This window comes from Pan troglodytes, chromosome 18, assembly GCF_028858775.2.
Source record: "Pan troglodytes isolate AG18354 chromosome 18, NHGRI_mPanTro3-v2.0_pri, whole genome shotgun sequence".
Lineage (NCBI taxonomy): Eukaryota > Metazoa > Chordata > Mammalia > Primates > Hominidae > Pan > Pan troglodytes.
In genome coordinates this window covers 17,926,834-17,954,790 of record NC_072416.2, presented here as the reverse complement: position 1 = coordinate 17,954,790, position 27,957 = coordinate 17,926,834, and the positions used below count along the sequence as shown (strand labels likewise).

The 27,957-nt window shown below is 43.0% G+C and overlaps 1 protein-coding gene across 19 annotated transcripts in view; it reads left to right on the top strand.

Annotated features, from left to right (window-relative positions):
- Positions 1 to 27,957, top strand: part of MARF1 (meiosis regulator and mRNA stability factor 1) — a 48,944-nt gene that overhangs the window by 5,037 nt on the left and 15,950 nt on the right. For 5 of the 19 annotated variants that reach the window (XR_010152285.1, XR_010152286.1, XM_009430358.4 and 2 more), the window contains exons 3-19: positions 1,822 to 2,508; positions 3,235 to 3,409; positions 4,320 to 4,546; positions 6,726 to 6,843; positions 7,748 to 7,920; positions 12,463 to 12,891; positions 13,094 to 13,251; positions 13,340 to 13,498; positions 15,174 to 15,366; positions 16,391 to 16,569; positions 17,764 to 17,844; positions 20,758 to 20,994; positions 21,122 to 21,241; positions 22,288 to 22,463; positions 25,512 to 25,732; positions 26,550 to 26,692; positions 27,185 to 27,318. Coding sequence is in view for 16 of the 19 variants with exons in the window: in XM_009430358.4 (XP_009428633.1) it covers positions 1,822 to 2,508; positions 3,235 to 3,409; positions 4,320 to 4,546; positions 6,726 to 6,843; positions 7,748 to 7,920; positions 12,463 to 12,891; positions 13,094 to 13,251; positions 13,340 to 13,498; positions 15,174 to 15,366; positions 16,391 to 16,569; positions 17,764 to 17,844; positions 20,758 to 20,994; positions 21,122 to 21,241; positions 22,288 to 22,463; positions 25,512 to 25,732; positions 26,550 to 26,692; positions 27,185 to 27,318 (3,610 nt within the window). In the remaining 3 variants the exon portion in view is untranslated. The remainder of the gene's footprint in view (positions 1 to 1,821; positions 2,509 to 3,234; positions 3,410 to 4,319; positions 4,547 to 6,725; positions 6,844 to 7,747; positions 7,921 to 12,462; positions 12,892 to 13,093; positions 13,252 to 13,339; positions 13,499 to 15,173; positions 15,367 to 16,390; positions 16,570 to 17,763; positions 17,845 to 20,757; positions 20,995 to 21,121; positions 21,242 to 22,287; positions 22,464 to 25,511; positions 25,733 to 26,549; positions 26,693 to 27,184; positions 27,319 to 27,957) is intronic. The other 14 variants (XR_010152287.1, XM_009430361.4, XM_054668884.2 and 11 more) reach the window with 9 other exon arrangements.

Sequence of the window (27,957 nt, the reverse complement as noted above, 5' to 3'; positions counted from 1 at the left end):
GATGGAGTTTCGGCTCAGCCGCCTAGGCTGGAGTGCAGTGGCACGATCCGGGTTCACTGCAACCACTGTCCCTAGTTCAAGGGATTCTCCCGTCTCAGCCTCCCTAGTAGCTGGGTTTACAGGCAGTCGCCATTATGCCTGGCTAATTTTTGTATTTTAGTAGAGATGGGGTTTCACCGTGTTGGCCAGGCTGGTCTTGAACTTCTGACCTTAGGTGATCCACCCGCCTCGGCCTCCCAAGTGCTAGGATTACAGGCGTGAGCCACCGCGCCTGGCCGGGTGTTAATAACTTTTTAAAAACCAGTTTAATTCTCTATTTTCTCTAGGTTTTCACTATATAGTTGTCTTTGTTGCAAGACATCAAGTAATTTGGGTCATTTTAGGAGTGTTTTATTTTAGAGACAGTTGACAGTGAGGGTTGGCATCAAAAGCAAGGCTTCCTGGGATGGGGTGGTAGATCTGGTCCTCATGGAGTCACACAATTCAGAATTACATGGTCAGCTTTACAGATCTTGAAACTCAATTTTGTCAGTGGCATGCAGAATGGAGTAGGTTCAGGGGATCAACTCATAATAAGCCTGCCTGTATGAGCCTGATCTGTATAAATCAGAATACCAGTGTGTTAATTTCAGTCTGAACTATAATTACCAAGAGGGCAGTTCATTGGCTGGTCAGCCCGTTGCTGTTATCTCCCTTTTAGGGAAAGTTTAGCTGAAAATTCACATTTCTTCCAGATGAGCCTATGCTCCCAGGTGAGTGTAGAATCACAGCAAAAGGAGTGGAATTTTAGGCGTCAGATGGACCCTCATATGCTATGAAGGGTGAGCACGTCTCAGTCACTGTAGCAGGGCCCCCTCTTCATCTTAATGTCTCTTGCAGTCAGCCTGTGAAGGCTGATGAATTCAGTCCCCTTTCAGTGGCTAGGTACTGTGCCAGGTGGTCTATGTGCTCTATCTTATTTTATCCTCCTAGCAACTCTAGGAGGTATATTGTATTCCCAGTTTATGGATGAGGAAACCAAAGTGTAGGTTGAGTAACTTACCCAAGGTCATACAACTATTGAGTATCAGATTCTAACCTAGGTCTCTGCCACTGATGCTCTGCTCAGAACCTTTGTAATATATTGGCTTCCTGTGTCTGTGTTGGAGTCATGTGGCAAACTATTTGTCTTGGATCTTTTTCTTGGATAGTTTTCTAATTTCTCTAAATCTTTTCACTGGCTGCAATATAATTGTCATTATGGCTTTAGGTCATGATATCTTAGGGTTTATGAAATGTCATCAGCAACATGGGTGGGCCATCTGGGTAGATGGCTGATCTCATCTGTGTTTGAAACTTTACTCTTTTCCTTTGGGGTATCTTACTAAAACCCCTTATGGCCTGACCACAGAACTATTAAGTATTGTCCTCAAACCACTGTGTGTGTTAGCCATCTTTATTGAATGCTGTTTGTGAGGGGTTGTTTTCATACCACCTATTTTGTCTTCAGAAGATTCTGTGAGGCAAGGGGAAATTACCAAAAGGAAGTTACTGAGGCGTGGTGGCTGCTAAAGATGTAAACAGGCCCTCCCACCCCAGTCTGTTTCAATTCAGGAAGAATGTAGTCTTAATTTTAGTTGTGTGTTCCAGTGTTCACGTCCTACAGACCTCTCTGAAGAATGTTTCTGGTTTTAACTAGCTGTGATTCCATTTTGTTCAGTTATGATTTAGTGATGTAACAGAATTGAACACTATTTCTGTTTGTGCATGCAGTAAGATATGAGTAACCAAAAAACCACGGGCCTCATAAAATTAATTTATGTTCTGATTTTCTTTTCTCAGAAAGAGTACATGGAGAACAAGAAAGTTGCTGTGGAACTAAAGGATGTACCATCACCCCTTCATGCTGGCTCTAAGCTTTTTCCAGCAGTCCCACTTCCTGATATTCGTTCTCTTCAGCAGCCTAAAATACAGCTTTCTACTGTCCCCAAAGTAAGCTGCTGTGCTCATTGCCCTAATGAACCCTCCACTTCGCCAATGCGTTTTGGTGGTGGTGGTGGCGGTAGCGGAGGTACCAGTAGCTTGATTCACCCGGGCGCACTGTTAGACTCGCAAAGCACCAGGACAATCACGTGTCAGGTAGGGTCAGGGTTTGCTTTCCAGTCTGCATCTTCACTCCAGAATGCCTCAGCTAGGAACAATTTGGCAGGCATTGCAAGTGACTTTCCCAGCATGTGTCTAGAGAGTAACCTGTCTTCCTGCAAACACCTGCCCTGTTGTGGAAAACTCCACTTCCAGTCATGTCATGGTAATGTGCACAAGCTGCATCAGTTTCCGAGTCTGCAGGGCTGCACCTCCGCTGGCTATTTCCCCTGTTCTGATTTCACAAGCGGGGCTCCAGGGCATTTGGAAGAGCACATTTCACAGTCGGAGCTAACGCCTCACTTGTGCACCAACTCTTTGCACCTTAATGTGGTACCTCCGGTTTGTTTAAAGGGCTCACTTTACTGCGAAGACTGTCTAAACAAGGTTCGTATCTTTTTATTTCTTAAGTTGGGTGCAGCTGAGGATTGAGGAATGACTTTTTTGAAGTGGATTTATCTTGAAAAGTATTATACATGGGGTTGAAGATTCTCCCATGGTATAGGGGAATCTCCCCATCAGCATAATTTTTGCTGGTTCTGAAAGAAACAAAGGGTAAGATGGGAGATCATTCAAAAAAGTAGAGAGTCATTATTTTTGTAGTTTATACTTTTAGAGCCTCTTGTTGCAAACAAGAGGTTGGCAAAGCCTTCGTGTTCTATGTTTAAAGGCTAAAGCACGATGGATTTCTTATAACTTACATTCAACTTATACATGGGTCCATTCATGTAAGGTAGATAACTGCATGTTGTCTTTTTGCAATAATGTGGGAAACCTGAAGCTTGGCCTCAGTCACATTGGTGTTCAAGTGAGACTTTGCTACCCTTTATGTAAAATATGTGTGAGGTCTTCGTTGCAGCAGACTCATGCCCCAGAATGTAAAGATCTGACCACGTGAATATCTTTCTTGATCATGTCAAGTCACTTCTGGAAATGAATTTATGAACTGATAGCTAATGGTTCTTGGAAAGATTATTTGAAAGTCCTTTTTATTAGAGGCTAGCAAGTGGAAAGGTAAAACACTTAGAGTGTATTTTCAGTTGTTGTATATAACTCCAGCTTCTGAAATGATGTATCTGACACCTCCTCCTTTTTAAAAAAAATTTAAAACAGCCAGCAAGAAATAGCATAATCGATGCGGCTAAAGTCTGGCCAAATATACCACCTCCAAATACTCAACCTGCACCTCTTGCTGTCCCTCTGTGTAATGGCTGTGGAACCAAAGGAACAGGGAAGGAGACCACGTTGTTATTGGCGACCAGTCTAGGCAAAGCTGCTTCAAAATTTGGTAAATGACAGTATGGCATAAAATGTGCATATTTAAATAGCTTTCAATATCTCATACTAACATTGCATTTAATCACCTTTGAAGGATTCCTTATGGTTCTAAAGCTACTGTGTATGTGAGTCTCCAATTCCATATCTTGGTAGAAATCTTTTTATTATTATGGACCAGGAAGTCATTTGCCCTTTATGTTGGGCCGAGGCTATACACAGAAGCTGTGTATAGAAAAATTGGTAGTATATCAGGAGAAATAAAAGTGCTGGAAAAGACTTGGTGTCACCTTAGGTTGGAAATCGCACTTGTTGACGGTATACTCCCTAGAAGTGCTTAGAATAATTTACTAATGGCTGATTAAAAACAGTATTTGAAAACCAAAGAGTTCTCAGTTAAAATAATTTCCCTAAAAAGTAGTTAATGCGACGTTTTGAAAACATTTTTAAAATATTAAATCAGATGTTAATGGAGCGTTAACTCAAAATCAACAACAGTAACAGCTTCACCCTTTGTCAGCTCCTCAGTGTTGGTTACTACCAAGTAGGTAGATAAGTGTGGGCTAAGCTTGAAAGTCGGGTCCTGGAGCTGCAGTATCCGGTCAGTTAGTGTGCTTGTGTTCAGAGAAGCATCACTGCTTAATGTCAGAATGGCTCATGCTTGGAGGTGGATTTATTGTGGGCTTAAAGTTACTTGACTTTTAGATTTGTCTTCTCCTGAAAAACAGAAATAATCTCTTAGAGTGATACTTTGACAGCTTGATTGCTTATTAGGTCAACCAGTGAGGTTGGTAGCCTTAAAACTTGGCATTCATTCATAATTTAGTTTTTCTACCACTGAGAATGATAGGTAGTTATTATCTTATTTTAACTTGCAATTTATTTTCCACTACAAGTAATTGAAAATGTTAACATTTCTTAAGGGTCACCAGAAGTTGCAGTAGCTGGACAGGTGCTAGAAAACTTACCCCCCATTGGAGTTTTTTGGGATATTGAAAACTGCTCCGTTCCCTCTGGCCGGTCAGCAACTGCTGTTGTGCAAAGAATCCGTGAGAAGTTTTTTAAAGGCCACAGAGAAGCAGAATTCATCTGTGTATGTGACATCAGTAAAGAAAACAAGGAAGTTATTCAAGAGCTGAATAATTGCCAGGTAAAAAAAATTTTAATAATTTTAATCTATAGTAGAGGAATAAGCAGATATTTGTTTGTTTGTTTGTTTTGAGACAGAGTCTAAATGTCACCCAGGCTGGAGTGCAGTGACGCATTCATGGCTCCCTGCAGCCTCAAACCCTGGGACCCCAGTGATCCTCCCACCTCAGCCTCCCCACTAGCCAGGATCACAGATGCACGCCGTCATGCTCGGCTCATTTTTTATTTTTTGTAGAGACGAGGTCTCCCTATGTTCCAACCAGAAACAGAAACTAAGAACCCATGACTGTATTCTGTCCCTTGGACACCCCTGGATGGCTTTCAGGATCCAGGGTTAGGTGGTGGAGGCTTGTCTCAAACTCCTGGGATCAAGCAGTCCTCTTGCCTTGGCCTCTAAAAGTGCTGTACGTGTGTGTGCCTTGGCCTCTAAAAGTGCTGTACGTGTGTGTGCCTTGGCCTCTAAAAGTGCTGTACGTGTGTGTGTGTGTGTGTGTGTGGTTTTTTTTTTGTTTTTTTTTTTTTTTAGAATTCTGATTGAAAATTTGTTTAATGATATTGCATTTGTGCCAAGTTTTCAAATAAAATAAATTAGCAAAAGATCACCTCCAAAGTACTAGAAATAATTGAATCATTCTTTCAGTTATGCTCCCTAATTTATACTTTAGTTCTATACTGGTATAATGGTTATATATGTATTATTTCCTTTGATTTTCATTACTGCTCTTTGAACCAGGCACGTAGAATATATAATTCACAATTTACAAATTAAACTAAGGCCCTGAGAGGTGAAGAAACTTGTTTAAGATTACTCAGCCAGGAAGAGCAAGGATCTAAATCTAGATTTGTCTGACCCCCAGAGTCTGCTTTTAAGCTGAAACTAGAATTTGGGTCTTTTGACTCTTAGATAATTAATTATATTGATAGTCCATATTGCTTGTCTAAAATGATATACCCATGTTCTTTACAAAAACCAGCAAGTTATTATTGTGTATTGCAGGTGCCTGAGGCAACTTTCTCAAAATTAACCTTTCCTTCCTTTGGGGACGTATATGCGAGCCTGATCGTTTTAACAGAAATAAATGCATTTTAGCTCCCTTAGGGGATATCCTCCCTCCTCTCTCCACCACCTCGCCCCAGATCCTGAAAGCCATCCAGGGGTGTCCAAGGGCGAGAATACAATCATGGATTCTCAGTTTCTGTTTCTGGTTGGGCTAGTAAAGCACCTTCCTTATCTCTCTTTTCTGCTTATTAGTAGGGACAGAAACTAAAAACTATGGCTTCCAGCTGCTAAAAGCCCAAAACAAAACAAAACAGAAAACAACAACAAAAGGCGGATTGCACAAGCTTGCATGGGTAGCATGGACAGTTGACATAAAACACAGCCTTAAATCTTATTTTAGTCATTTGTCTGATCTTTACCACCTCCAAATTGTTGGCAGAAGCTATTAGAGCAAATTTAACTGAGTTCAAATTTCACTTCCTATATTCTACTTATTTTCTGAAAGGAGGATGAAAGAAATGCAAAAACAGAAGATTGGAGATGAGAGCAGGGTTAGTCACAGACCCAGTTCATATCAAGAACCAATGTTGAGATTACTGAGATCTGTTGTAATTTTTTACCATTCCTAATAGTAATAAGAATTTTTTTCTCAAGAATTACTTATTAAAATATGGGCAGACATCAGTGATAGACTGGATAAAGAAAATGTGGCACATATACACGATGGAACACTATGCAGCCATAAAAAAGAATGAGATAATGTCCTTTGCAGGGACATGGATGAAGCTGGAAGTCATTATTCTCAGCAAACTAATGTAGGAACAGAAAACCAAACAGTGCATGTTCTTGCCTTATAAGTGGGAGTTGAACAATGAGAACACATGGACACAGGGAGGGGAAAAACACACACTGGGGTCTGTCTGTCGGGGTTGGGGGAAGGGGAGGAAGAGCATTAGAACAAATACCTAATACATGTGGGGGCATAAAACCTAGATGATGGGTTGATAGGTGCAGCAAACCACCATGGCACATGTATACCTATGTAACAAACCACGTTCTGCACATGTACCCCAGAACTTAAAGTATAATAAAATTTAAAAAATAAAAAATATGGGCAGAATGTGTAGCAATTTTCTAGCCTCAGCTCCTGCTTATTCACCCTTATTATAAATTAATGCAGGTAACCGTTGCCCACATCAATGCTACTGCAAAGAATGCCGCTGATGATAAACTGCGGCAGAGTCTCCGCAGATTTGCAAATACACACACTGCTCCAGCCACAGTGGTTCTTGTGTCAAGTAAGTACAGAAACATCTGCTAATTTCAGCTAAACTCACTGTGTGGGAAATTATCATAGAAGCCAGCAACATGTGAAAGTAAAATGTATCCCCAAAGAGGCTGAAGTACATGAGACATGTTTATGGTTATTGTTGAGAACTGTTTAGAAAAAAAATTGGGTCTAGGTGGATTTCTGTATTTCCTCCTTGGAACTTGAGTTATTGTGGGACCAGGTTTATTTTTTATTTTATTTTATTTTTTGTTTATTTATTTTGAGATGGAGTTTTGCTTTTGTTGCCCAGGCTGGAGTGCAATGGCGCAATCTCGGCTCACTGCAACCTCCGCCTCCCAAGTTGAAGCGATTCTTCTGCCTCAGCCTCCCAAGTAGCTAGGATTACAGGCATGTTCCACCACGCCCAGCTAATTTTGTATTTTTAGTAGAGATGGGGGTTTCTCCAGTTGGTCAGGCTGGTCTCAAACTCCTGACCTCAGGTGATCCACCCTCCTCGGCCTCCCAAAGTGCTGGGATTACAGGCGTGAACCACCACGCCCGGCCGGGACCAGGTTTATTAAAGAAAAATGTGATTTTTTTTTTTTTTTTTTTTTACCTTGTGCTCAGTATTAATAATTTTTAAAGTTTAAGTTAATTTTCAAATTTGAGTCTCCCCAACATATTTGTTCCTTTTTAATACTGAAAGTAACATATGTGTCTTGGAATTCTTTTGGTAAGATTGTCTTACATTCTTCTGATGTGAAACGTGTTTCTTTCCTGTGAAACGTGTTTCTTTCCTAAGAAACGGGGGAAGCAATTTTGAATATAGTCCAGCCTTTCCTTTCTTCTCAGTGGGTGTCAATAGAGTTGTCTGTCTTTGTCACGTGTTTCTAATGTTTGGGGATGGGGTTGGTCTGTACCTTTTCTTTCAGCTGATGTCAATTTTGCATTGGAACTTAGTGACCTGAGACACAGGCATGGTTTCCACATTATTTTGGTCCATAAAAACCAGGCCTCAGAAGCACTGCTGCATCATGCTAACGAGCTGATCAGATTTGAAGAGTTCATTTCCGACTTGCCCCCCAGGTTACCACTAAAAATGCCAGTAAGTGGGTTTGCGTTATTTTTGCCATTTTCCAATATTACATTGTGGAGGCTGAAAGACAGCCCATAATAAGGGGGTTGCCAGGCCCAGATGGGGCTGTTCTTTGTAAGAGGTGGGTTAGATTTTGAAGTAAGGCTTAGAAACCTTCGGTTCTTCTCACAAATATACAGATAATTGGTATGTATGAAGTTTGCTTTTATTTATTTCAAAATATGAAATTGACTTGTAGATTTACCTTCCCAACTTGCCAGTGTCTTCAAAGCTAGCAGTGTTTTGTGTCAGGTGGATAGAAATAACAGATTAAAAGTCATGATTCTTCTTGCTTCCAAGTATTATGGGTAGAGAATATGGCGAGGGTTCTCACATACTTGTGTGGTTGGCGCCAAATAAGTGGAGTCATTGTGCATTTTTTTCGATATTTAATCCTTAAGCTTCAGCGGGCCTCTGAGTCTGTGCTTTCTATTGTGCATTCCCTGTGGTGCATGGACACAATTAGCAGGAGTGGTTATTGCTCCACCTGTGTGTAGCCTGTTTATGCCATATACTGGGAGGAGGGTGTGAGCACATTTCCAGGACTAGCATTTCTGATAGACTTGACTTGGGATAAGAATGTTTATTGCAGTGCTGGGCTGTGTTTAAGCCGTTGGCGAATATGTGTGTAACTCTGAAAGAATTAATGATAATGGAGAAGGAGCCATGGTGTGGGTGATCCAGGAGAGCGGGCAATCCCATACATTAAATGAAAGTCTTCACATATAATTTAATAACTGAGAGTTACAGAAGTACGTTAGACATGATCTCATGCAAAGTCTTCATTTAAGGGAGAAAGAAATCAGCTCTTAGAAAAAGTAGACGTGTCATTGGTGATTGCAGCAGTTAAGAGAGTGGGCCCCGGGTATCCTGATTCCGGCACTTGCCTGCTAGTCACCTGTGTCCCCGATACCCAACAAGCCCCCTGTGGTCTGGCTTAAGTTGAAACTCATACTATGGACAGTTGAGAGTTGTGGATACCAGAGGCTTACCCAGGGAGTAAGCATATACAGGCCTTACCTTAATCTTTTGAGGCTCTTTCCTAACTCACCTTTGTCATTATTTGTTTTTAGTCACTTGGCTGTAGTTACATTTCTTCCCTTCTGCTTCTGTTTGACGGTCACTTTTCTAACTTTGAAGGCCTTATGTAAATACGGTGTTTTTTCCTGGGAGGTGAAGGTTGCAGTGAGCTGAGATCGCGCCACTGCACTCCAGCCTGGTCGACAGAGCGAGACTCTGTTTCAAAAAAAAAAAAAAAAAGTAAATGTAGTGTTTTAGGTAAGAACTTGCCCACTTTGGAGATTCTTATTCCTTATGGTTAAAAAAACCAAAACAATGTTTTGATAATTCAAACCATTTAGTTTTGCTGGATGTTTTTTCCCATCCACTAGAGTGATAATTTAAGATACATTTCTTTTTATGTTCTTTAGTCTGTTCCTTTAATTTTAATAAATTAAACATACATTGGTACTGCCTGGGTTTTGAGTCCCAGGTGTAATAGGAAAAGTGTAGATTTTGTTGATAATTGGTCAGTACCCCTCAAATAAAAAGAAAAGCCTCTGATTAGAAAAGTATGGTGTGGGCCGAGTGAGGTGGCTCATGCCTGCAATCCCAGTACTTTGGGAAGCTGAGGTGGACAGATCACCAATCACCTAAGGTCAGGAGTTCGAGACCAGCCTGGCCGATGTGGCGAAACCCCATCTCTACTAAAAATACAAAAATTAGCCAGGTGTGGTGGCGGGCACTGGTAGTCCCAGCTACTTGGGAGGCTGAGACAGGAGAATCACTTGAACCTGAAAGTGGAGGTTGCAGTAAGCCGAGATCACACCACTGCACTCCAGCCTGGGTGACAGAGTAGACTGTGTCTCAAAAAATCTAAAAAAAAAAGAAAGAAAAGAATAGTGTGGTATGATCATTGTAAAAACAAAGAAAACACAATATTTAGAAATGTGGAAAGTGAAAACCCCACAATTCTACCCTCCAGAAGTAACCACTGTTAATATTTTGGTATTGCCCTCCAGATTTAAAAAATGTATGTTTAAAAAAAAATGTGTCACATATACAGTGTTCTGTGGCTTTTGGAAAAAAACTATGTCAGAGCTTGGATGTCTTTTCATGTTAATATATATTAATATAAATCTGCCACATTTTAAAAACCAGAACTTTGGTTTGAAAAGTACTTGTATGGCTGGTCTTTATTTAACCAGGCTACCTGTTAGTGGACATTTTGTTTATACCCAGTTTTGTGTTTTGTTTTGTTTTGTTTTGTTTTTTACCATTTTCAGCAAGGTAATTTATATCTTTAGGCTCCTGGGCTGACATACCATAGGGTAATTTCCAAGGCATAAGAGTTCTGGGTTAGAACTTTACTAGCAAGATCCATGTCTTCCTCCAGGAAGGTGGTACTAATTTACACTCATAAGAGTGTCTGTTTTAAATGTTTGTCAGGCCAGTAAGTGAAAAACAGCATCATCTTATAATTGACTTTTAATCTTTAACACAGTGCAAAATATCCTTTTATGATTATCGTTGTTTGCTCTTTATTTCTTCTGTAAATTGTTCACATCCTTTGCCTGTTGTTAGTGATTTCTCTTATGGTTTCTGGATTTAACCCTTTATATAATTATCTTAAGTTTTCTCCTGGTGCTTTAATGGATCTGCTTTTTAAAATATTATTCTTATTTAAAAAAAATTTTTTTTGAGACTCTGTCACCCAGGCTAGAGTGCAGTGGCGTGATCTCCGCTTACTGCAGACTCCACCTGCCGGGTTCAATTGATTCTCCTTCCTCAGCCTCCCAAGTAGCTGGGATTACAGGCGCCCGCCACCACGCCTGGCTAATTTTGTATTTTTAGTAGAGAGGGGGTTTCACTGTGTTGACCAGGCTTGCCTTGAACTTCTGACCTCAGGTGATCACCCGCTTTGGCCTCGCAAAGTGCTGGGATTACAGGCGTGAGCCACCATGCCCGGCCTCTGGCTAGTTTTTTGTAGACGAGGTTTCACCATGTTGGCCAGGCTGGTCTTGAACTCCTGACCTCAAGTGATCCACCTGCCCCAGCATCCCTAAGTACTGGGATTAGAGAGTGAGCCACAATGCCTGGCGATTTTTTAAAATTTTTCATAGAGATGGGGTCTCACTGTGTTGCTCAGGCTGGTTTTGAACTCCTGGGCTCAAGTGATCCCCCCGCCTCGGCCTCCCAAAGTGCTGGGATTACAGGCATGAGCCACCGCGCCTGGCCAGTTCGTTCGTTCGTTCGTTCGTTTGTTCGTTCTTTCTCTCTCTCTCTCTCTTTTCTTTCTTTTTCTCCAGTTCTACTTCCTTCTTTCTTTCTTTCTTTTTTTTTCTTCACAGAATCTCGCTCTGTCGCCCAGGCTGGAGTACAGTGGTACCATCTCAGCTCACTGCAACCTCCGCCTCCTGGGTTCAGGCAAATTATTCTGCCTCAGCCTCTGGAGTAGCTGGGATTACAGGCATCTGCCACTTTGCTCAGCTAACTTTTTTTGTATTTTTAGTAGAGATGGGGTTTCACCATGTTGGTCAGGCTGGTCTCCAACTCTTGACCTCAGGTGATCCACCTGCCTTGGCCTCCCAGAGTGTTGGGATTACAGGCGTGAGCCACTGTGCCAGGCCAAGTTCTACTTCTTAATACATAAATTTCAACTTATCTGGAAGAATTATGACTACCCACTGCCAAATAAAACTTCCAGCCTGACTACTGGCAATTTGCTGTTGAAGCTGAACAGGCTCTAAATTGTTGGGTTTTAAAAAAATTTTTGTTTACTTAAGCCTATAGCGCCTAGTATTCCCAGGCATTCTCCTATGCAAAAACCAACCAGGACTGACCCTGCTCACCTTCTGGCTCTAACTTTATAAGTTATTATTCAGCAGACCTGCAGAATAAATAGACTTTTAAAAAACAACTTCGTTGAGATATGATTTACATATTACAAAATTCAGCTCTTTTAAGTGTACAATAATTTTTAGTAAATTGAGTTGTACAATTTTAGAATATTTTTGTCACCTCAGTAAATCTGTTATGCTAATTTATAATTAATCCCCTTCCCCACTCCCGGGCACTACTAATCTTTCTGTCTCTGTAGATTTGTATTTTCTGGATGCTTTATAGAAATGGAATCATATAGTATACAGACATCTCTGCCTAGCATATTTTTTTTTATTTTTATTTTTTGAGACAGTGTCTCACTCTGTCACTCAGAGTGGAGTGCAGTGGCACAGTCACTCCAGCCTCAATCTTCCTGGGCTCAGGTAATCCTCCCACCTGAGTAGCTGAGACTGTAGGCATGCACCACCATGCCCAGCTAAAGCATATTCTTTAAAACAATATTCAGTTACTTTGTCAACACTAAATAATTTACCCTCTCCCGTCTAAATCACTGTCATCTTCTCTTCAAAGTTGTTAACTGAAGTTTGGAGGTCACCCATTGTTCTTATTTTGAAATTGAATGTGTGCCCTTGAATTAACCTGACGTAACACTTCTTTCCTCTGTATTAGCAGTGCCACACTCTGCTCTATGTTTATAACCTACCAGCAAATAAAGATGGCAAGAGCGTCAGCAACAGGCTCAGACGCCTGTCCGATAATTGTGGTGGGAAAGTGCTGAGTATCACAGGCTGCAGTGCAATTCTCCGCTTCATAAACCAAGATAGTGCAGAGCGCGCTCAGAAGCGAATGGAAAACGAAGATGTCTTTGGTAATAGGATCATTGTGTCATTTACTCCAAAAAATAGAGAACTCTGTGAAACAAAGAGTTCAAATGCAATTGCTGATAAAGTGAAGTCTCCCAAAAAACTTAAGAATCCAAAATTGTGCCTCATCAAAGATGCAAGTGAACAATCTTCCAGTGCCAAAGCCACGCCTGGAAAAGGGTCACAGGCAAATTCTGGATCTGCTACAAAAAATACAAATGTTAAAAGTTTACAGGTAATTTTGATACCTCTTGCTTTCTGAAGTTTATGGTAGGTTTGGTTTCTTTGTTTCTGTGTTTTACGTGCCCGCTTGCTTTTGGCGTGTCCCTTTTTGATTTCAGTGTTTGATGATACTCAAAGTCAATCGTTTTCTGTAAAGGATCTAACACATCTTGGGTACTTAAAATTTAAACCCCACTGTGCTTGTGTCTTTGAAGGAGCTGTGCCGCATGGAGTCAAAAACTGGTCATAGAAACAGTGAGCACCAGCAAGGTCACCTGAGGCTGGTCGTACCCACTCACGGTAACTCAAGTGCTGCAGTGTCGACGCCGAAAAACTCGGGGGTGGCAGAACCCGTTTACAAAACCAGTCAGAAGTATGTGAAACTACTCTTTCTCATAGCTGCTTCTTGAATGTGAAGGAAGACATATGACCTTTTGCCTTCAATTTTCCCCTTCTGTTAGAAAGGAGAACCTCAGTGCCCGAAGTGTTACCAGTTCTCCTGTAGAGAAAAAAGATAAAGAGGAGACTGTATTCCAAGTGAGTTACCCGTCTGCTTTTAGCAAGTTAGTTGCATCCAGGCAAGTCAGTCCTCTGCTGGCATCTCAGTCTTGGTCTTCTAGGTGAGTCCAGCTTCTTGACCCATGGGGGTGGTTACGTGTAATAGGAAGGATTATGAAATAGTATGTTTGTTGAAAAGAATTCAGATAGTACTGAAATGCACAAAGTAAGTCTCCCATCACTCTTCTGCCAGTCCCCCTCTCCTCAGGTAATCATCATTAACATTTAGGGGCAATGCTTTCACCATTTCTTCTTCCTCCATCTGGAAATTGTGGTAAGCAGAGGTCAGAAAGAGAAGCCTGTTGGAGAGTCCCTGGCCAGTGCTGGGGGGCATGTTAAGATGTCCCTATGTTCGCTGTGTTGAGGAAAAAGCCCAAACGAGCCGTGCATTGGTGGTTCTGATTCATATGGTTCTGTATAGGAAGCTATTTGGAAGTAAAGTTTTCTGTAAACCATGGTAATTATTTATCACTGTCTCTCACACCAAGGAATTCTTGATGCTTGGGAGACAGAGAAGCCGTAAGGCCGTGTTGCATTCCCATGAGCTCCTTTTAGCATTGTGTTTGTTCTGCTGAGTTGGTGGCAGATCACTGTAGAAAGTGACTATGAATCAGCCGGGCGTGGTGGCTCACGCCTGTAATCCCAGCACTTTGGGAGGCCGAGGCGGGAGGATCATGAGGTTAGGAGATCAAGACCATCCTGGCTAACCGGCTAACACGGTGAAACCCCATCTCTACTAAAAATACAAAAAATTAGCCGGGCGTGGTAGTGAGTGCCTGCAGTCCCAGTTACTTGGGAGGCTGAGGCAGGAGAATGGCATGAACCTGGGAGGTGGAGGTTGCAGTGAGCTCAGATCACATGACTGCACTCCAGCCTGGGTGACAGAGCGAGACTCCGTCTCAAAAAAAAAAAAAAAAAAAGAGAAAGTGACTATGGATCTATAAAATCACATCTAAAAAGCCACATAAAAGTTTTCCTTGTGTGCAGAAAGAACTGTAACATGTAAGCAAGAACGTTTAACTCTTTCAGAGACACAGAGGAGGTTAGACGCCTTAAATTGGTATCACAGGCTGATTTCCTAAGGATAATGCACAAAGCAGAAGGTTAATTCATCAGGACTGCCTCTAATTACAAAGCAGAAGGTTAATTCATCAGGACTGCCTCTAATTCCTGCCTTTAGCTTTAACCCAAAGGAAGAATATATATTAATTGGTTGGCGGTAATTAGGGGTCAGTAGATAGTACTTTTGACAATGTCTGAAATCAATGTGTATTTAAGATTAAAAACACAGCTGGGCACAGTGGCTTACGCCTGTAATCCCAGCCCTTTGGGAGGCTGAGGCAGGTGGATCACTTGAGGTCAGGAGTTTAAGACCAGCCTGGCCAACATGGTAAAACCCCATCTCTACCAAAAATACAAAAAATTAGCTGGGTGTAGTGGTGCATGCCTGTAGTCCCAGCTACTGGGGAGGCTGAGACAGGAGAATTGCTTGAATCCAGGAGGTGGAGGTTGCAGTAAGCCGAGATCGTGCCATTGCACTCCAGCCTGGGTGACGGAGCGAGACTCTGTCTCAAAAAAAAAAAAAAAAAGATTAAAAAGACATTTGAAAACCAAATGTTTGGTTTGGTTGTGTTGTGGAAAAGCTGCTTCTGTATATAGTTTCAAACAAAGCCTAAATGATAAAATCTAAATATACAGAACAGTTTTTTAAAATAATGTCAATATGTGTGTTTTAAGCAGGAGTATGTCTCCAAACCTTTTAAACAGAGCATCCCCGCTTGCTTTCAACATTGCAAATTCGAGCAGCGAAGCTGACTGCCCAGACCCATTTGCAAATGGTGCTGATGTCCAAGTCAGCAACATAGACTACAGATTATCCCGGAAGGAGCTGCAGCAGCTCCTGCAGGAAGCATTTGCCAGGCATGGCAAGGTAACTTTTTCCCTCTTGTGCTTGCTTTGTTGTACTCTCTGATGGAGTCTCTAGTCAAGAGGACCTAATTTGATATACATAACCACAGCCGGGATAGAAGTGTGACTGCACAAGTTTGAACTCCTTCCTTTTCCCTTTGGTCTGCTCAGGGTGGTGCTATAAATCCAGTTTTTACAATATTAGCCCCAGAGAGCAAGACACCTAGCAGTGAAAAGCTCTTGTCTTAGGCAGAAATTGAAATGGCAATTTGTGGCCAGGCATGGCGGCTCATGCCTGTAATTCCAGCACTTTGGGAGGCCAAGGCAGCCAGATCACCCGAGGTCAGGAGTTTGAGACCAGCCTGGCGAGTGAAACCCCGTCTCTACTAAAAAAAAATTAGCCGGGCGTGGTGGTGCACGCCTGTAGTCCCAGCTACTTAGGAGGCTAAGGCAGGAGAAGAATTGCTTAAACACGGGAGGCAGAGGTTGCAGTAAGCTGAGATCACGCCACTGCTCTCTGGCCTGGGAGACAGAGTGAGACTCCATCTCAGAAAGAAAAAAAAAAAAGGCAATTTGATAAGTAAAACATTGATGGATTTCAGTTAGCTCTTCCTGCTGAAATACAGGTAGGATTCTAAAATAATGTTGGCTGGTCTTGTTTATGCCTTATTATATTTGACTCAGTTTTTAGGTGCAATTTTGCTAAAAATGCACTTTTTTAGTAGATTCTTAAAAATGGCCATGTCCTGGGTTTTGTAGAGTCTAGAAAAGACCCCAAAGACTCTTCCCATGTGTTGGCCTCTGAGCCTGCCTTGGAAACCTGTGTGTGCCAGAGCACACAGGCAGGCCGGGCCAGTGTCACATCTCTGAAGGTCACCCTATCCTCACTTTCTTACGTCCTGGTCAGCAGAAGAGCAGAGTTCAGACATACTCCTTCATGGAAGCGCTGCAGTCGACAAATGTGTTCCTTCATGGTTCACCTTCAGTTTTAAGACGACAGGGTTCTGGGCGGACATAGCGTTTAGTTTTCCCTTTTTCTGTTGTAGGTGAAGAGTGTTGAGCTCAGCCCCCATACAGATTATCAACTCAAGGCTGTTGTGCAAATGGAAAACTTACAAGATGCGATCGGTGCAGTGAATAGCCTCCACAGATACAAAATTGGCAGCAAAAAGATCCTGGTCTCACTTGCCACCGGGGCTGCCAGCAAATCACTCTCTTTACTGAGGTAAGAAACAAGCAAGCTGTTTATTTCAGGAAATAACATTTGACCCAGAAACAATTTTAGAAATAATAAAAATAGATTCAATCACATTCCCACCCCCCTTGTGATGATTGCATGTGGAATAATGCTTATTCTAGATTGATACAGTTAGAAACAAGCCATTTGACTCTTGTCTGAGTCATTAATCAAAGGTGGAATACAGCTTAAACTTGACAGGCACTTGGGAGTAAAATAATACGCAACATGTTCAAACAGGTTCTAAAAATAGTAGACCCCTACAATAAAAGTTTATAAGCCTGAAAAGTCTAAAATATTACCTTGAGATCTTAGGTAGAAGGTAGATTTGTGTGTAAAGACTAGATCTACAAATCTTCAAGCTCTCCATTTGCAGATATATCCTTAGTGTCAAATAGATACTCAGCCCCATAAGTCTACCTTAAGACTATCTCAGTCTCAAGCATCTGATGATGGTTTTATTCATAGTAAAATGTGATACTTCTTTGGGTCTCCCTGTTTCGGGGAGACTGGCAAAACAGGACCCACTCCTGAGTGTTTCCTTGGATGATCAGAGATCTTTTTTCTAACTTGTACTTCACTATTACTTAAATTACGAGTTACGTGTTTTTTTGTTGTTGTTGTTCTCAGAATAAAAATGATGCTTATTGAAGAAAATTTGGAAAGTTTAGAAACATAAAAGAAGCAGGGGAAAAAAAACCATCCACAGGCCTATGGCCCAAAGCCAATTGCATTTGGCATTTTCTTTTAGTTTTGTTTGGGTTTTTTCCCTTTGAGCGTTTTTTGGTGCCTCTGGTTTTTTAAAACCGTAGTTGAGATTGTGTTGTATTCAGTTGTGTATCCTTATCTATGGGAACGCCAATCACATATATCTAACAAACTGCAGTGTGGCAGGAGATATTTAAGCTCTTCTCCCTTTTGCTCTGAATTAATCATGCTTTTCTGCTCCACTGGTGTGGAAAACCCTATGATTGATACTAATTCTACTGTGTAACGTAATCTTCTTTCATTGCCTTGTCCCTAAAATCCTTTCTTTAAATTTTTCTGGAAAATACATTCTGACATACCAGAAATCAGTAAATTTATTTTGCATATGCACTGGGTTAATTTTATGAACTCTGTTTATATAACTTGTAATATGGAGGAAATGGTCTGTTCCCTAATCAAACTTCTGTTTTACAGTGCAGAAACAATGTCTGTTCTTCAGGATGCCCCTGCCTGTTGCCTGCCTCTGTTTAAATTTACAGATATCTATGAAAAAAAGTAAGTTAGGTATATTTTTTCTTTATCCAGTCAGTACTGATTGGTGGCTTACGTGCACAAAACCATGGTAATGACTCTTGAGGAACTTCAGCCTGGTAGAGGAGAGGAGACAGAGACACTGGCATTCAGGTTTACATGTCAATGAATGTTTAGCAGACAGTTTTAAAACGTCTTTTATTTTTAACAAAGTTAGACCTTTGGTCCTCAGTGTTGTGCTTATTTTTCCCCTAATTGACTAGCTTTAGTTTGTTTTTTTTGTTTGTTTGTTTGTTTTTTAATTTTTTTGGAGACAGAGTCTCGCTCTGTTGCCGAGGCTAGAGTGCAGTGGCACAATCTCAACTCACTGCAACCTCTGCCTCACAAGTTCAGGTGATTCTCATGCCTCAGCCTCCCGAGTAGCTGGGACTACAGGCATGTGCCACCAAGCCTTGCTAAGTTTTCGTATTTTTAGTAGAGACAGGGTTTCGCCATATTAGCCAGGCTGGTCTTAAACTCCTGACCTCAAGTGATCTGCCCACTTTAGCCTCCCAAAGTGCTAGGATTACAGGTGTGAGCCACTGCGCCTGGCCAAGTTTTAGTATTTATTGGATGAACATTTTTAAGCACTAGACTATAAGCTCCAGGACAGCAGGGACTAGCTCTGCCATAATACTGTATCCTAAGCACCCAGCCCATAGTAGATGCTTAGCAGGGACTAGTGAGTACAAGACCAAGGCACTGCAGAGAAGGCAGAACTGGGCAAGACTTAGGTCTTGTCCTTGAGGAGCTTATGTCTAGCGGGAAGAGAAAATGCTCATGAATCCTTATGGACAGTGAAGAAAACTGATTGGAAAGGAGGAGAAAAAGCTTTGAGAACACAGAGGAAGGGAAGAACAAGGAACTTGGCCATTATCCCACAGGTAATAGGGAGCCACTGAAGTGCTGGAGGAAGGAGGGGAGGGGAAAGGTGTGGTGATGGGAATCATGCTGCAGGAAGACTCTTCTCGTAGCAGTGGTGTCTGAGAGGGCAGGAACAGGGGAGAGAAGGAGGCAGAGAGGGAAAGTAGCTACATCAGTTCAAATTCAGAGCAGATACTGTTGGGACAGAACTCGATGTTACAGAAATGTCAAAATGTCAAATGTCATTGAAACTAGAGTGGGTAACTAATTTTTTTTATGAAAAACAATTTTTATTGAGCCAGGGTCTCCCTCTGTCACCCAGGCTGTAGTGCAGGGGCACGACCCTAGCTCACTGCAGCCTCAGACTCCTGGACTCAGATGATCCTCCCATCTCAGCCTTTTCAGTAGCTGGGACCACAGGCATCCGCCATCCTGCCCAGTTAATATTTTTTAATTTTTGTAATGAGGGGGTTTTGCTATGTTGCCCAGGGTGGTCTTGAACTCCTGGCCTCAAGTGATTCTCCCTCCTAGGCCTCCCAAAGTGCTGGAATTACAGGCACGGGCCACCACGTCCAGCCAGAGTAACTAGTTTTATGTAGCAAGCAAGGTAAAAGGGAGAGGTCATTTTGATTCTGAGTGTTTTGCCTTGCATGACTGGGATGATGGTTGCACAGTTAAACTGGAAATAGGGAAATAAAGCATGGCAAGGAGGTACAGCAAGTTTTTGGTCTTGGTTTTGGACATTCAGGTTTTAGGGGCTGTTGGAGTAGCTGGGTGGAGAGGTCACATAGTCTTCTGCACATTGAGGGGCTTCTTTGGGAGAGAAGTAGGCTCTGGAGATAGGGCAGTCATTTGCCTTTAAGACGATTGGGACAGACTAGAGAGCAGATAAGGTTGGGAGGGGGAAGGAGAAATAGAGGGCAGGAATGGATGGAATGCCACCAGGGCCAGGGATGTGGGCGAGCACCCAGGATGTGTGCCAAGAGAGCACATCAGGAATGGGGGCATCCAAGGCCATGAGGAAATGCATGAAGTGTGGGGATGAGGCAGAGGCCGCTGATAACTTTTGAGTCATCACTACAGAGTCCTGTGGCTAAAATCCAGGAGGGAAGGGGCTGAGAGACTTGGGGGAAACACAGCAGAAGCAGCTCCTGAGCAGCTGGATGTTTCCATTACAGGGACAGGGGAGAGTACGAGACTGAGAATGAGAGTACAAGGGAGAGTGTGTCTCTCCGGGAGGTGGAAGAGGACCAGGGGCTGGTTTGGTAGATGGGAATCTGAGCATATGTAGGACACTGGGAAGAAAACACTGGTCAGACAGTGAGAAGACCAGGGAACACTTACTGAGCACTTACTATGAGCCAAGTTCTGTCCAGGCCTAACCACACTTAATCCTCACATTGACCCTGTGACATAGGCGCTATCATCACCCCATTTTACAGATGGAAAAAGTGAGGCCCCGATTGGTCGTGGAACTTGACTAAGGTCACACAGGTTGAAGTGGAGTCAGGATGTGAACTCAAATCTGCCAGCCTCCAGGGCCAGTGCCTTTAAGTTCCAAGTAAGAAAGATACAGGTCAGGAGGAGAACTGGGGAGTCCAGTGTCAGAGGGTGTGTGGATCATGCAGTTGAGGCATAGGAGAGTTGAGAGGGTCACGGAAAGCACATATACTTCTGAGAGGGGAGAATGGGGATGGTGAGAAGTAACGGAGAATTGGAAGTGAGGGGAGCTGCATCGAGAGAGGTTTCCAACTCAAGAGAATTCGGTGAGGTCACTTAAAGAAACTGGGCAGGGGCTGGGGGTGGCTTCCAAATGAAGTGAGCATTGTCGTGGTCGGAGCCAGAGACGACTCAGGAGTACCAAGCATCACTGGTTTGCTAGTGAATGAATTTGTAGTAGAATTATTCCAGTTTTACCTTTGAGGAGATGGAGGAACCATTCTTGGTTATTGTTCTTTATTTAAACAGGATGCGTGTTTCTGTATAATCAAAGAAAAACCTTCTAAGTCAGCGTCTCTCTTCTCTTGCTTTTAGGTTTGGACACAAGTTGAATGTGTCAGATCTATATAAATTAACAGACACGGTCGCAATCCGTGAACAAGGAAACGGACGGCTGGTGTGTCTCCTACCCAGCAGTCAGGCCCGCCAGAGCCCCTTGGGGTCTTCCCAGTCACACGACGGCTCCTCCACGAATTGCAGCCCAATTATATTTGAAGAGTTAGAATATCACGAGCCTGTCTGCAGACAGCATTGTTCCAATAAGGATTTCAGGTGTGCCGTTCGTTTTCCTTTAGAAGTAATTCTTTTCTATAAGATTGTGGAACATGTTAGGATGACCTTGTGAACATCTTAGACCCCTGCGGAATGTCAGCTTCCAATTGTGTTCTCTTTTCTTCAGCGAACATGAATTTGATCCAGACTCTTACAAGATTCCTTTTGTGATTCTTTCTTTGAAGACATTTGCGCCCCAGGTTCACAGTCTTCTCCAGACCCACGAGGGCACCGTGCCTTTATTGAGGTGAACCATCTCAAAGCCTTTGTCGATATAATGCCCTAGTTCTGCTTTTTATAGGAAGCCTGCCCTTTCTGCCCACACCTTTTTACAAATAAGTACTCTACAATGCTTCATCCTCATGTGTTTAGCCTTCAGTCAAAGTACAGTCATGCACCACAGAACGAAATTTTGGCCAACCATGGACTGTATGTAGGACAGTGGTCCCATAAGATTATAATCACATGTTTTCACTAGACCTTTTGATGATTAGATACACAAATACCATTGTGTTATAGTTGCTCACAGTGTGCAGTACAGTAACAGGCTGTCCAGATGTGTAGCTCGGGAACCATGGGCTGCACCAGCCTAGGTGTGCAGTGGGCCGCAGCATCTAGGTTTGCATAAGTGCACCTGATGATGATCTCAGGTGACAGAATCACCCAGCAACACATTATTTAGTACATATCCCCATCATGAAGCAGCATGTGACTGTTTATCTGAAATGGGATCCATTCACTCAGTACTTCAACAAGAAAATGTGTGTTTGCGCTACATTTTAGAAACGTAAACGTGAGGAGGGCAGATTCTTCCACAGAGGGGAGATGTATCATAAGTGCTGCAGTCGAAATCTCCACAAGTGTTGAGAGTACACAGCTTCAAATATGCATATATTTCAAGACTTGTGAGAGAAAAGTATTCTTCAGAAGTTCATTTAATCACTCCATGAGCCACAACAGTAGACTTAACACAAAGGCCAACACAGGACTCAGTGGCCTGCACGTCCCTGCTGATGTGGAAGCAGACGCGTAACTGACTTGGAGCCCAGTTGCCCTATTTTTAATCCCCCTCCTGGAAAACTACCCAGAAAATACCATCAGAATGCATCAGAGAGGCCAGTGCCTCAGTGCTTGCCTCCCTGGGTCCTTAATTTTAACCTTCAAACCTGGTGGTGGGCATTCAGACAAATGATTAACACATACATTAAACCAAAGCCTTCTGTTTAGCAAGCGCCTCCTTTTCTGTTATTTTAATTTAACCTTTCCTTTTTTTGTTGTTTTTTCCTATTTCAGCTTTCCAGATTGTTACATTGCAGAGTTTGGCGATCTAGAGGTAGTGCAAGAAAACCAAGGAGGTGTTCCCTTAGAACACTTCATTACCTGTGTTCCAGGTGTAAACATTGCCACTGCTCAGAATGGCATCAAAGTGGTTAAATGGATTCACAACAAGCCCCCGCCTCCCAACACTGGTAGGTGTCAGGTATTTTGTCCTGGAGCTACCACCTGTCCACTATGAGACCAGAGGAGGCTATTGGCTTTTATTTTAAACAGCAGCACAATTTGCCAAGTGTGAAAACACCATGGATGTGTCCTTTGATCTTTTGAAAATTCCTAAAATGCTTGAGGGGTTGGCGTAACTGGACTTTGTTTTATTTTTTATTTATTTATTTTTTTTGAGACGGAGTCTTGCTCTGTCGCCTAGCTGGAGTGCAGTGGTGTGATCTTGGCTCACTGCAACCTCTGCCTCCCAGGTTCAAGTGATTCTCCTGCCTCAGCCTCCCGAGTAGCTGGGACTACAGGCACCAGCCACCACGCCCAGCTAATTTTTTGTATTTTTAGTAGAGACAGGGTTTCACCATATTGGCCAGGATGGTCTTGATCTCTTGACCTCATTATCCACTTGCCTCTGCCTCCCAAAGTGCTGGGATTACAGGCATGAGCCACCGCAACCGGCCTAGACTTTGTTTTTTAGATAGGGCCTTGCTGTGTTGTCCAGGCTGCTCTTGAACTCCTGAGCTGAAGATGTCATCCCACTATGGCCTCCCAAAATGCTGGGATTACAGGCATGAGCCACCACACCTGGCCAGTTTGAAAGTACCAACATAAGCTATGTAAAAAATTTGAAACTCAAATTTCACATTTACAGATCCTTTTAGCAACCTAATTTTGTGAAGCTTTTGGCTTGCCAGTTGACTGACCTTTTAAAAATAGTTTCAGGGGCTGGGCCTGTTGGCTCACACCTGTAATCCCAGCACTCTGGGAAGCTGAGGTGGGTAAATCACCTGAGGTCAGGAGTTCAAGACCAGCCTGGCCAACATGGTGAAACCCCATCTCTACTAAAAATAGAAAAATTAATCAGGCATGATGGTGGGCACCTGTAATCCCAGCTACTCGGGAGGCTGAGGCAAGAGAATCACTTGAACCCAGGAGGTGGAGGTTGTGGTGAGCTAAGATCAAGCCATTGCACTCCAGCCTGGGTGACAAGAGTGAAGCTCTGTCTTTTTTTTTTGAGACGGAGTCTTGCTCTGTTGCCCAGGCTGGAGTGTAGTGGCACAATCTTGGCTCACTGCAAGCTCCGCCTCCCGGGTTCATGCCATTCCCCTGCCTCAGTCTCCTGAGGAGCTGGGACTACAGGCACCCGCCACCACGCCCGGCCAATTTTTTTTTTTTTCTGTATTTTTAGTAGAGACGGGTTTCACCTTGTTAGCCAGGATGGTCTTGATCTCCTGACCTCATGAACCGCCCGCCTCAGCCTCCCAAAGTGCTGGGATTACAGGTGTGAGCCACCGCGCCCAGGATTTTTTTTTTTGAGACGGAGTCACCCTCTGTCACCAGGCTGGAGTGCAGTGGCGGGATCTCAGCTCACTGCAAGCTCCGCCTCCTCGGTTCATACCATTCTCCTGCCTCAGCCTCCCGAGTAGCTGGGACTACAGACGCCTGCCACCACGCCTGGCTATTTTTTTTGTATTTTTAGTAGAGACAGGGTTTCACCGTGTTAGCAAGGATGGTCTCGATCTCCTGACCTCGTGATCCGCCTGCCTTGGCCTCCCAAAGTGCTGGGATTACAGACGTGAGCCACCGCACCTGGCCGAAACTGTCTTTAAAAAAAAAGTACTTTCAGGTATTTGAAGGAAATACCACTTAATGCAGATTTACCTTCGAAAGTCATTTTGGTCCACGTTTTGGACTTTGATAAATGTGAAAATAAATTTAAAAGACCAAGGTATTTGGACCTAGACTTGGGTGAGTGTCTGAGTTACGGGCATGTCCTGAGTTGCAGATGTCCAAGGCTGCTGCCCGTGAACGACACTTTACTTGTTGCCTTCCTGTGTATACACACATACTTCCTCCTCTTTGTCCCCAACACTTCTTTTGCTTCTCCCACCTCCCTTACCCTACAGGAAAAAAAGTGAGGATAACCAAGGAATTCTCTCTGAGTCAGCCTGCTCTTAGGAATGTGTGTACTCAGGTTTCTTACGGGACACCTCCTTTCTTTTCCCTCTGTCTTAGACTTCTCAGGGGCCATAGATTATGCCACTCCTCCTTTCTCCTAAGCCATGAGCCCACAAGCCTCCACTTTTTATTTTATTTTATTTTATTTATTTATTTATTTATTTATTTATTTATTTATTGAGACGGAATCTCGCTCTGTGGCCCAGGCTGGAGTGCAGTGGTGCAATCTAGGCTCACTGCAAGCTCCACCTCCTGGGTTCATGCCATTCTCCTTCCTCAGCCTCCTGAGTAGCTGGGACTACAGGTGCCTGCCACCACGCCCGGCTAATTTTTTTGTATTTATTTTTGTATTTTTAGTAGAGACGGGGTTTCACCTTGTTAGCCAGGATGGTCTCGATCTCCTGACCTCGTGATCCGCCCGCCTCGGCCTCCCAAAGTGCTGGGATTACAGGCATGAGCCGCCGCGACCAGCAAGCCTCTCCACCTTTCTATAAAGATTTCCGTCTGATTACTTATACCTTTTTAATAGGTATAAGCAGTCAAGATGGTGCAAAAACCTGTTCCTTACACCCTTTTATGTCATGCTAATTTTACAACATTATCACTTTCTGTGGTTTTCTGGGTAATGTTTTCAGCTCCACTATGGATTAATTTTGCTCTTCTGGGCCACCTACCTGATGACCATTTATAACTTTGTGGAAAGGTACGTTCCACATGACCAAGTTTCAGAAGGATCTTGGAAATATAACTAGTTTCTAAACTGGGAGCTTCTTGTGTACTTTGACTTCTGCTATAAATAACACTATAGTAGACTCTGCTTTACCTTGGCCGCTTAACTTTGAGGATTAGTGGGACAGCATTTGACAGCCCGTGAATAAGTTAGTTAGCTAGTTATTTGGACTATGAGACCTGAATATAGAAACTGAGACGTAAAGCAGCTACTGTATTTGGTTTTGTCTGCTTCCCCATGATCGAACTCAAGCCAGGGACTGCAGGGCCATTTTCCCTCCTTTCAGCTGGTGAAATCTGTGCTTTCTGTCTTATACATGTTCTTTTTCTTCTAGACCCTTGGCTTCTGCGTTCGAAGAGTCCTGTAGGTAACCCCCAGCTGATCCAGTTCAGTAGAGAAGTGATTGACTTGCTGAAAAGCCAGCCATCTTGTGTCATACCCATCAGTCATTTCATCCCATCCTATCACCATCATTTTGCAAAGCAGTGCCGAGTGTCAGACTACGGATACTCCAAGCTGATTGAGTTATTAGAAGCAGTGCCTCATGTATTGCAGGTAAGGCGTGTCATGAGATTACTTGTTTACAGGCAGGAATGTTCCTCCATGGCTTTGGCTGCCTCCATCAAAGAAACAGTTTAATTCCTAAGAAGTCAGTTCTGGGCAGAACATCCACTAAAAACTTCCTTCAGAGGGCAGGAATAACACACAAAGGCGGCTTCTCAATTTTTCAGAACGCTGCTAGTTTCCAGTTTTAGAGGAACTCCTTGGAGGACTGAGGAGTATTTTCCCTCTAAGCTCTATAGACCTTCTTCATCCCAGCACAGCTTTCTCCAGAACTGTTCATGATTACAAGGAAGCTCCCATGAATAGCCACATATTTGTATGTTGGTGCCTATGTGAGAGTCAAGGGCTTAACCTTTCTTCTAAATTTAACTAGTTGGAGACAAGTTACTGGGCTAGAGTGCACTGGATCCTATGAAGACTTTTACCAGTTAACTCACAGTGTTATAACAGCTTCCCACTCACTAAAAACGGCTTGAAAAACTTGCAGACCAATTTGTCTGGACAACCAATACAGTTTTCATTTCTGTACTCACGACTTTGCTTTCCAAAAGATTACACTTTTCATTTTTATACTCAACGACTGTTTGGGAGAAGGTGTGCCAGGCCAAAAACGATAAGAGTTTCAGAAGGTTGGACATTTGTTCCTTTTGACCAACTACATTTTGTTGATCGACATGTGTTTCAAATTGCACACATTCTACATAAAGGGAGTCATTCTCTGAGGCTAGTAACGAGAGGGTGAGCCAGCAGCAAGGAAGTCGCTGTCTGCTGAGGTCTTATGTGTATAAATAAACCATTTGCTTTGCAGATTCTTGGAATGGGCTCCAAACGTCTGCTGACCCTTACCCACAGGGCCCAGGTGAAGCGCTTTACTCAGGATTTACTAAAACTTCTCAAATCCCAGGCCAGCAAACAGGTCATTGTGAGAGAATTCTCACAGGCTTATCACTGGTGAGTTGATGAAAAGAACAGAAATGAAAGCAAATATTTTAAGACATTTTATCTTCTGCCAAACTCTAAATAGTTATCTAGTATTTCTATTAAGCATTCTTTTGGAAAACTTGTAGTAGTTTTTTTTTTTTTTTTTTTTTTTTTTTTTTGGTTTGAGACGGAGTCTCGCTCTGTCGCCCAGTGGCACGATCTTGGCTCACTGCAAGCTCTGCCTCCCGGGTTTATGCCATTGTCCTGCCTCAGCCTCCAGAGTAGCTGGGACTACAGGCGCCCGCCACCACATCCGGCTTATTTTTTCTATTTTTTAGTAGAGACGGGGTTTCACCATGTTAGCCAGGATGGTCGCGATCTCTTGACCTCGTGATCCGTCCACCTCGGCCTCCCAAAGCGCTGGGATTACAGGCGTGAGCCCCAGTGCCTGGCCGGAAAACTTGTAGTTCTTTTACCGATGATACTACTCATTCTGTATCCACTTCCGTTGTTAAAACCTAGGTGTTTCTCAAAGGACTGGGATGTCACTGAATATGGTGTTTGTGAGTTGATTGACATCGTATCAGAGATTCCAGACACAACCATCTGCTTGTCCCAACAAGATAATGAAATGGTGATTTGTATCCCCAAAAGAGGTATGTGACTTACATTTGCTGGAAGGATATTGTCTATCTCCTGTTATTTTAACATAGTGTGGCATGGAAGATGTGGTTTTCCCTCCCTGTCCGTGCTTCCTGAAGATTCCACAGAAAGCACAGTGTGAAAACTGCTGCTCTTTGGATTCTGTGTTCTTCAAAGTAGGTGAAGCTGTTCTCAAGAACAAAAGCAGGCTGGCTTTTTAGAATTGACTCTAAGGGGGAAAAGGGGCATCATCAGCACTTTGCTCAAATGCCTTCTGCAGCCTGGCTGTGGCTACGTGAGCCTTAGTCATCCAGTTGAGAATCTGTCACCGTGCCTGTTGGCTTTGCTCTTCTGTTGAACTCTGAGCTACTTTATTTACTGTGCACACTTGAGAAGGGAAGACAACTCGAATGTTTTTTTTCTTTTGCCTTTCAAATTTTAATAGTTGAAGTCAGAACTGCACAGGTCCAGTTACGGGTAGAAAGTACAGTATTTGAGGGATGCGAAACTCATGGATACTGGGGGCCAATTTTTCGTGTCTGCAGTTTCCGCGGGGCAGACCGCAAGACTTGAGTAGGTGCGGATTTTGGTATCCAGGCAGGGTCCTGGACCCGATCCCTTGAGAACACCAAGGGGTGACTGGGGTGACTGTA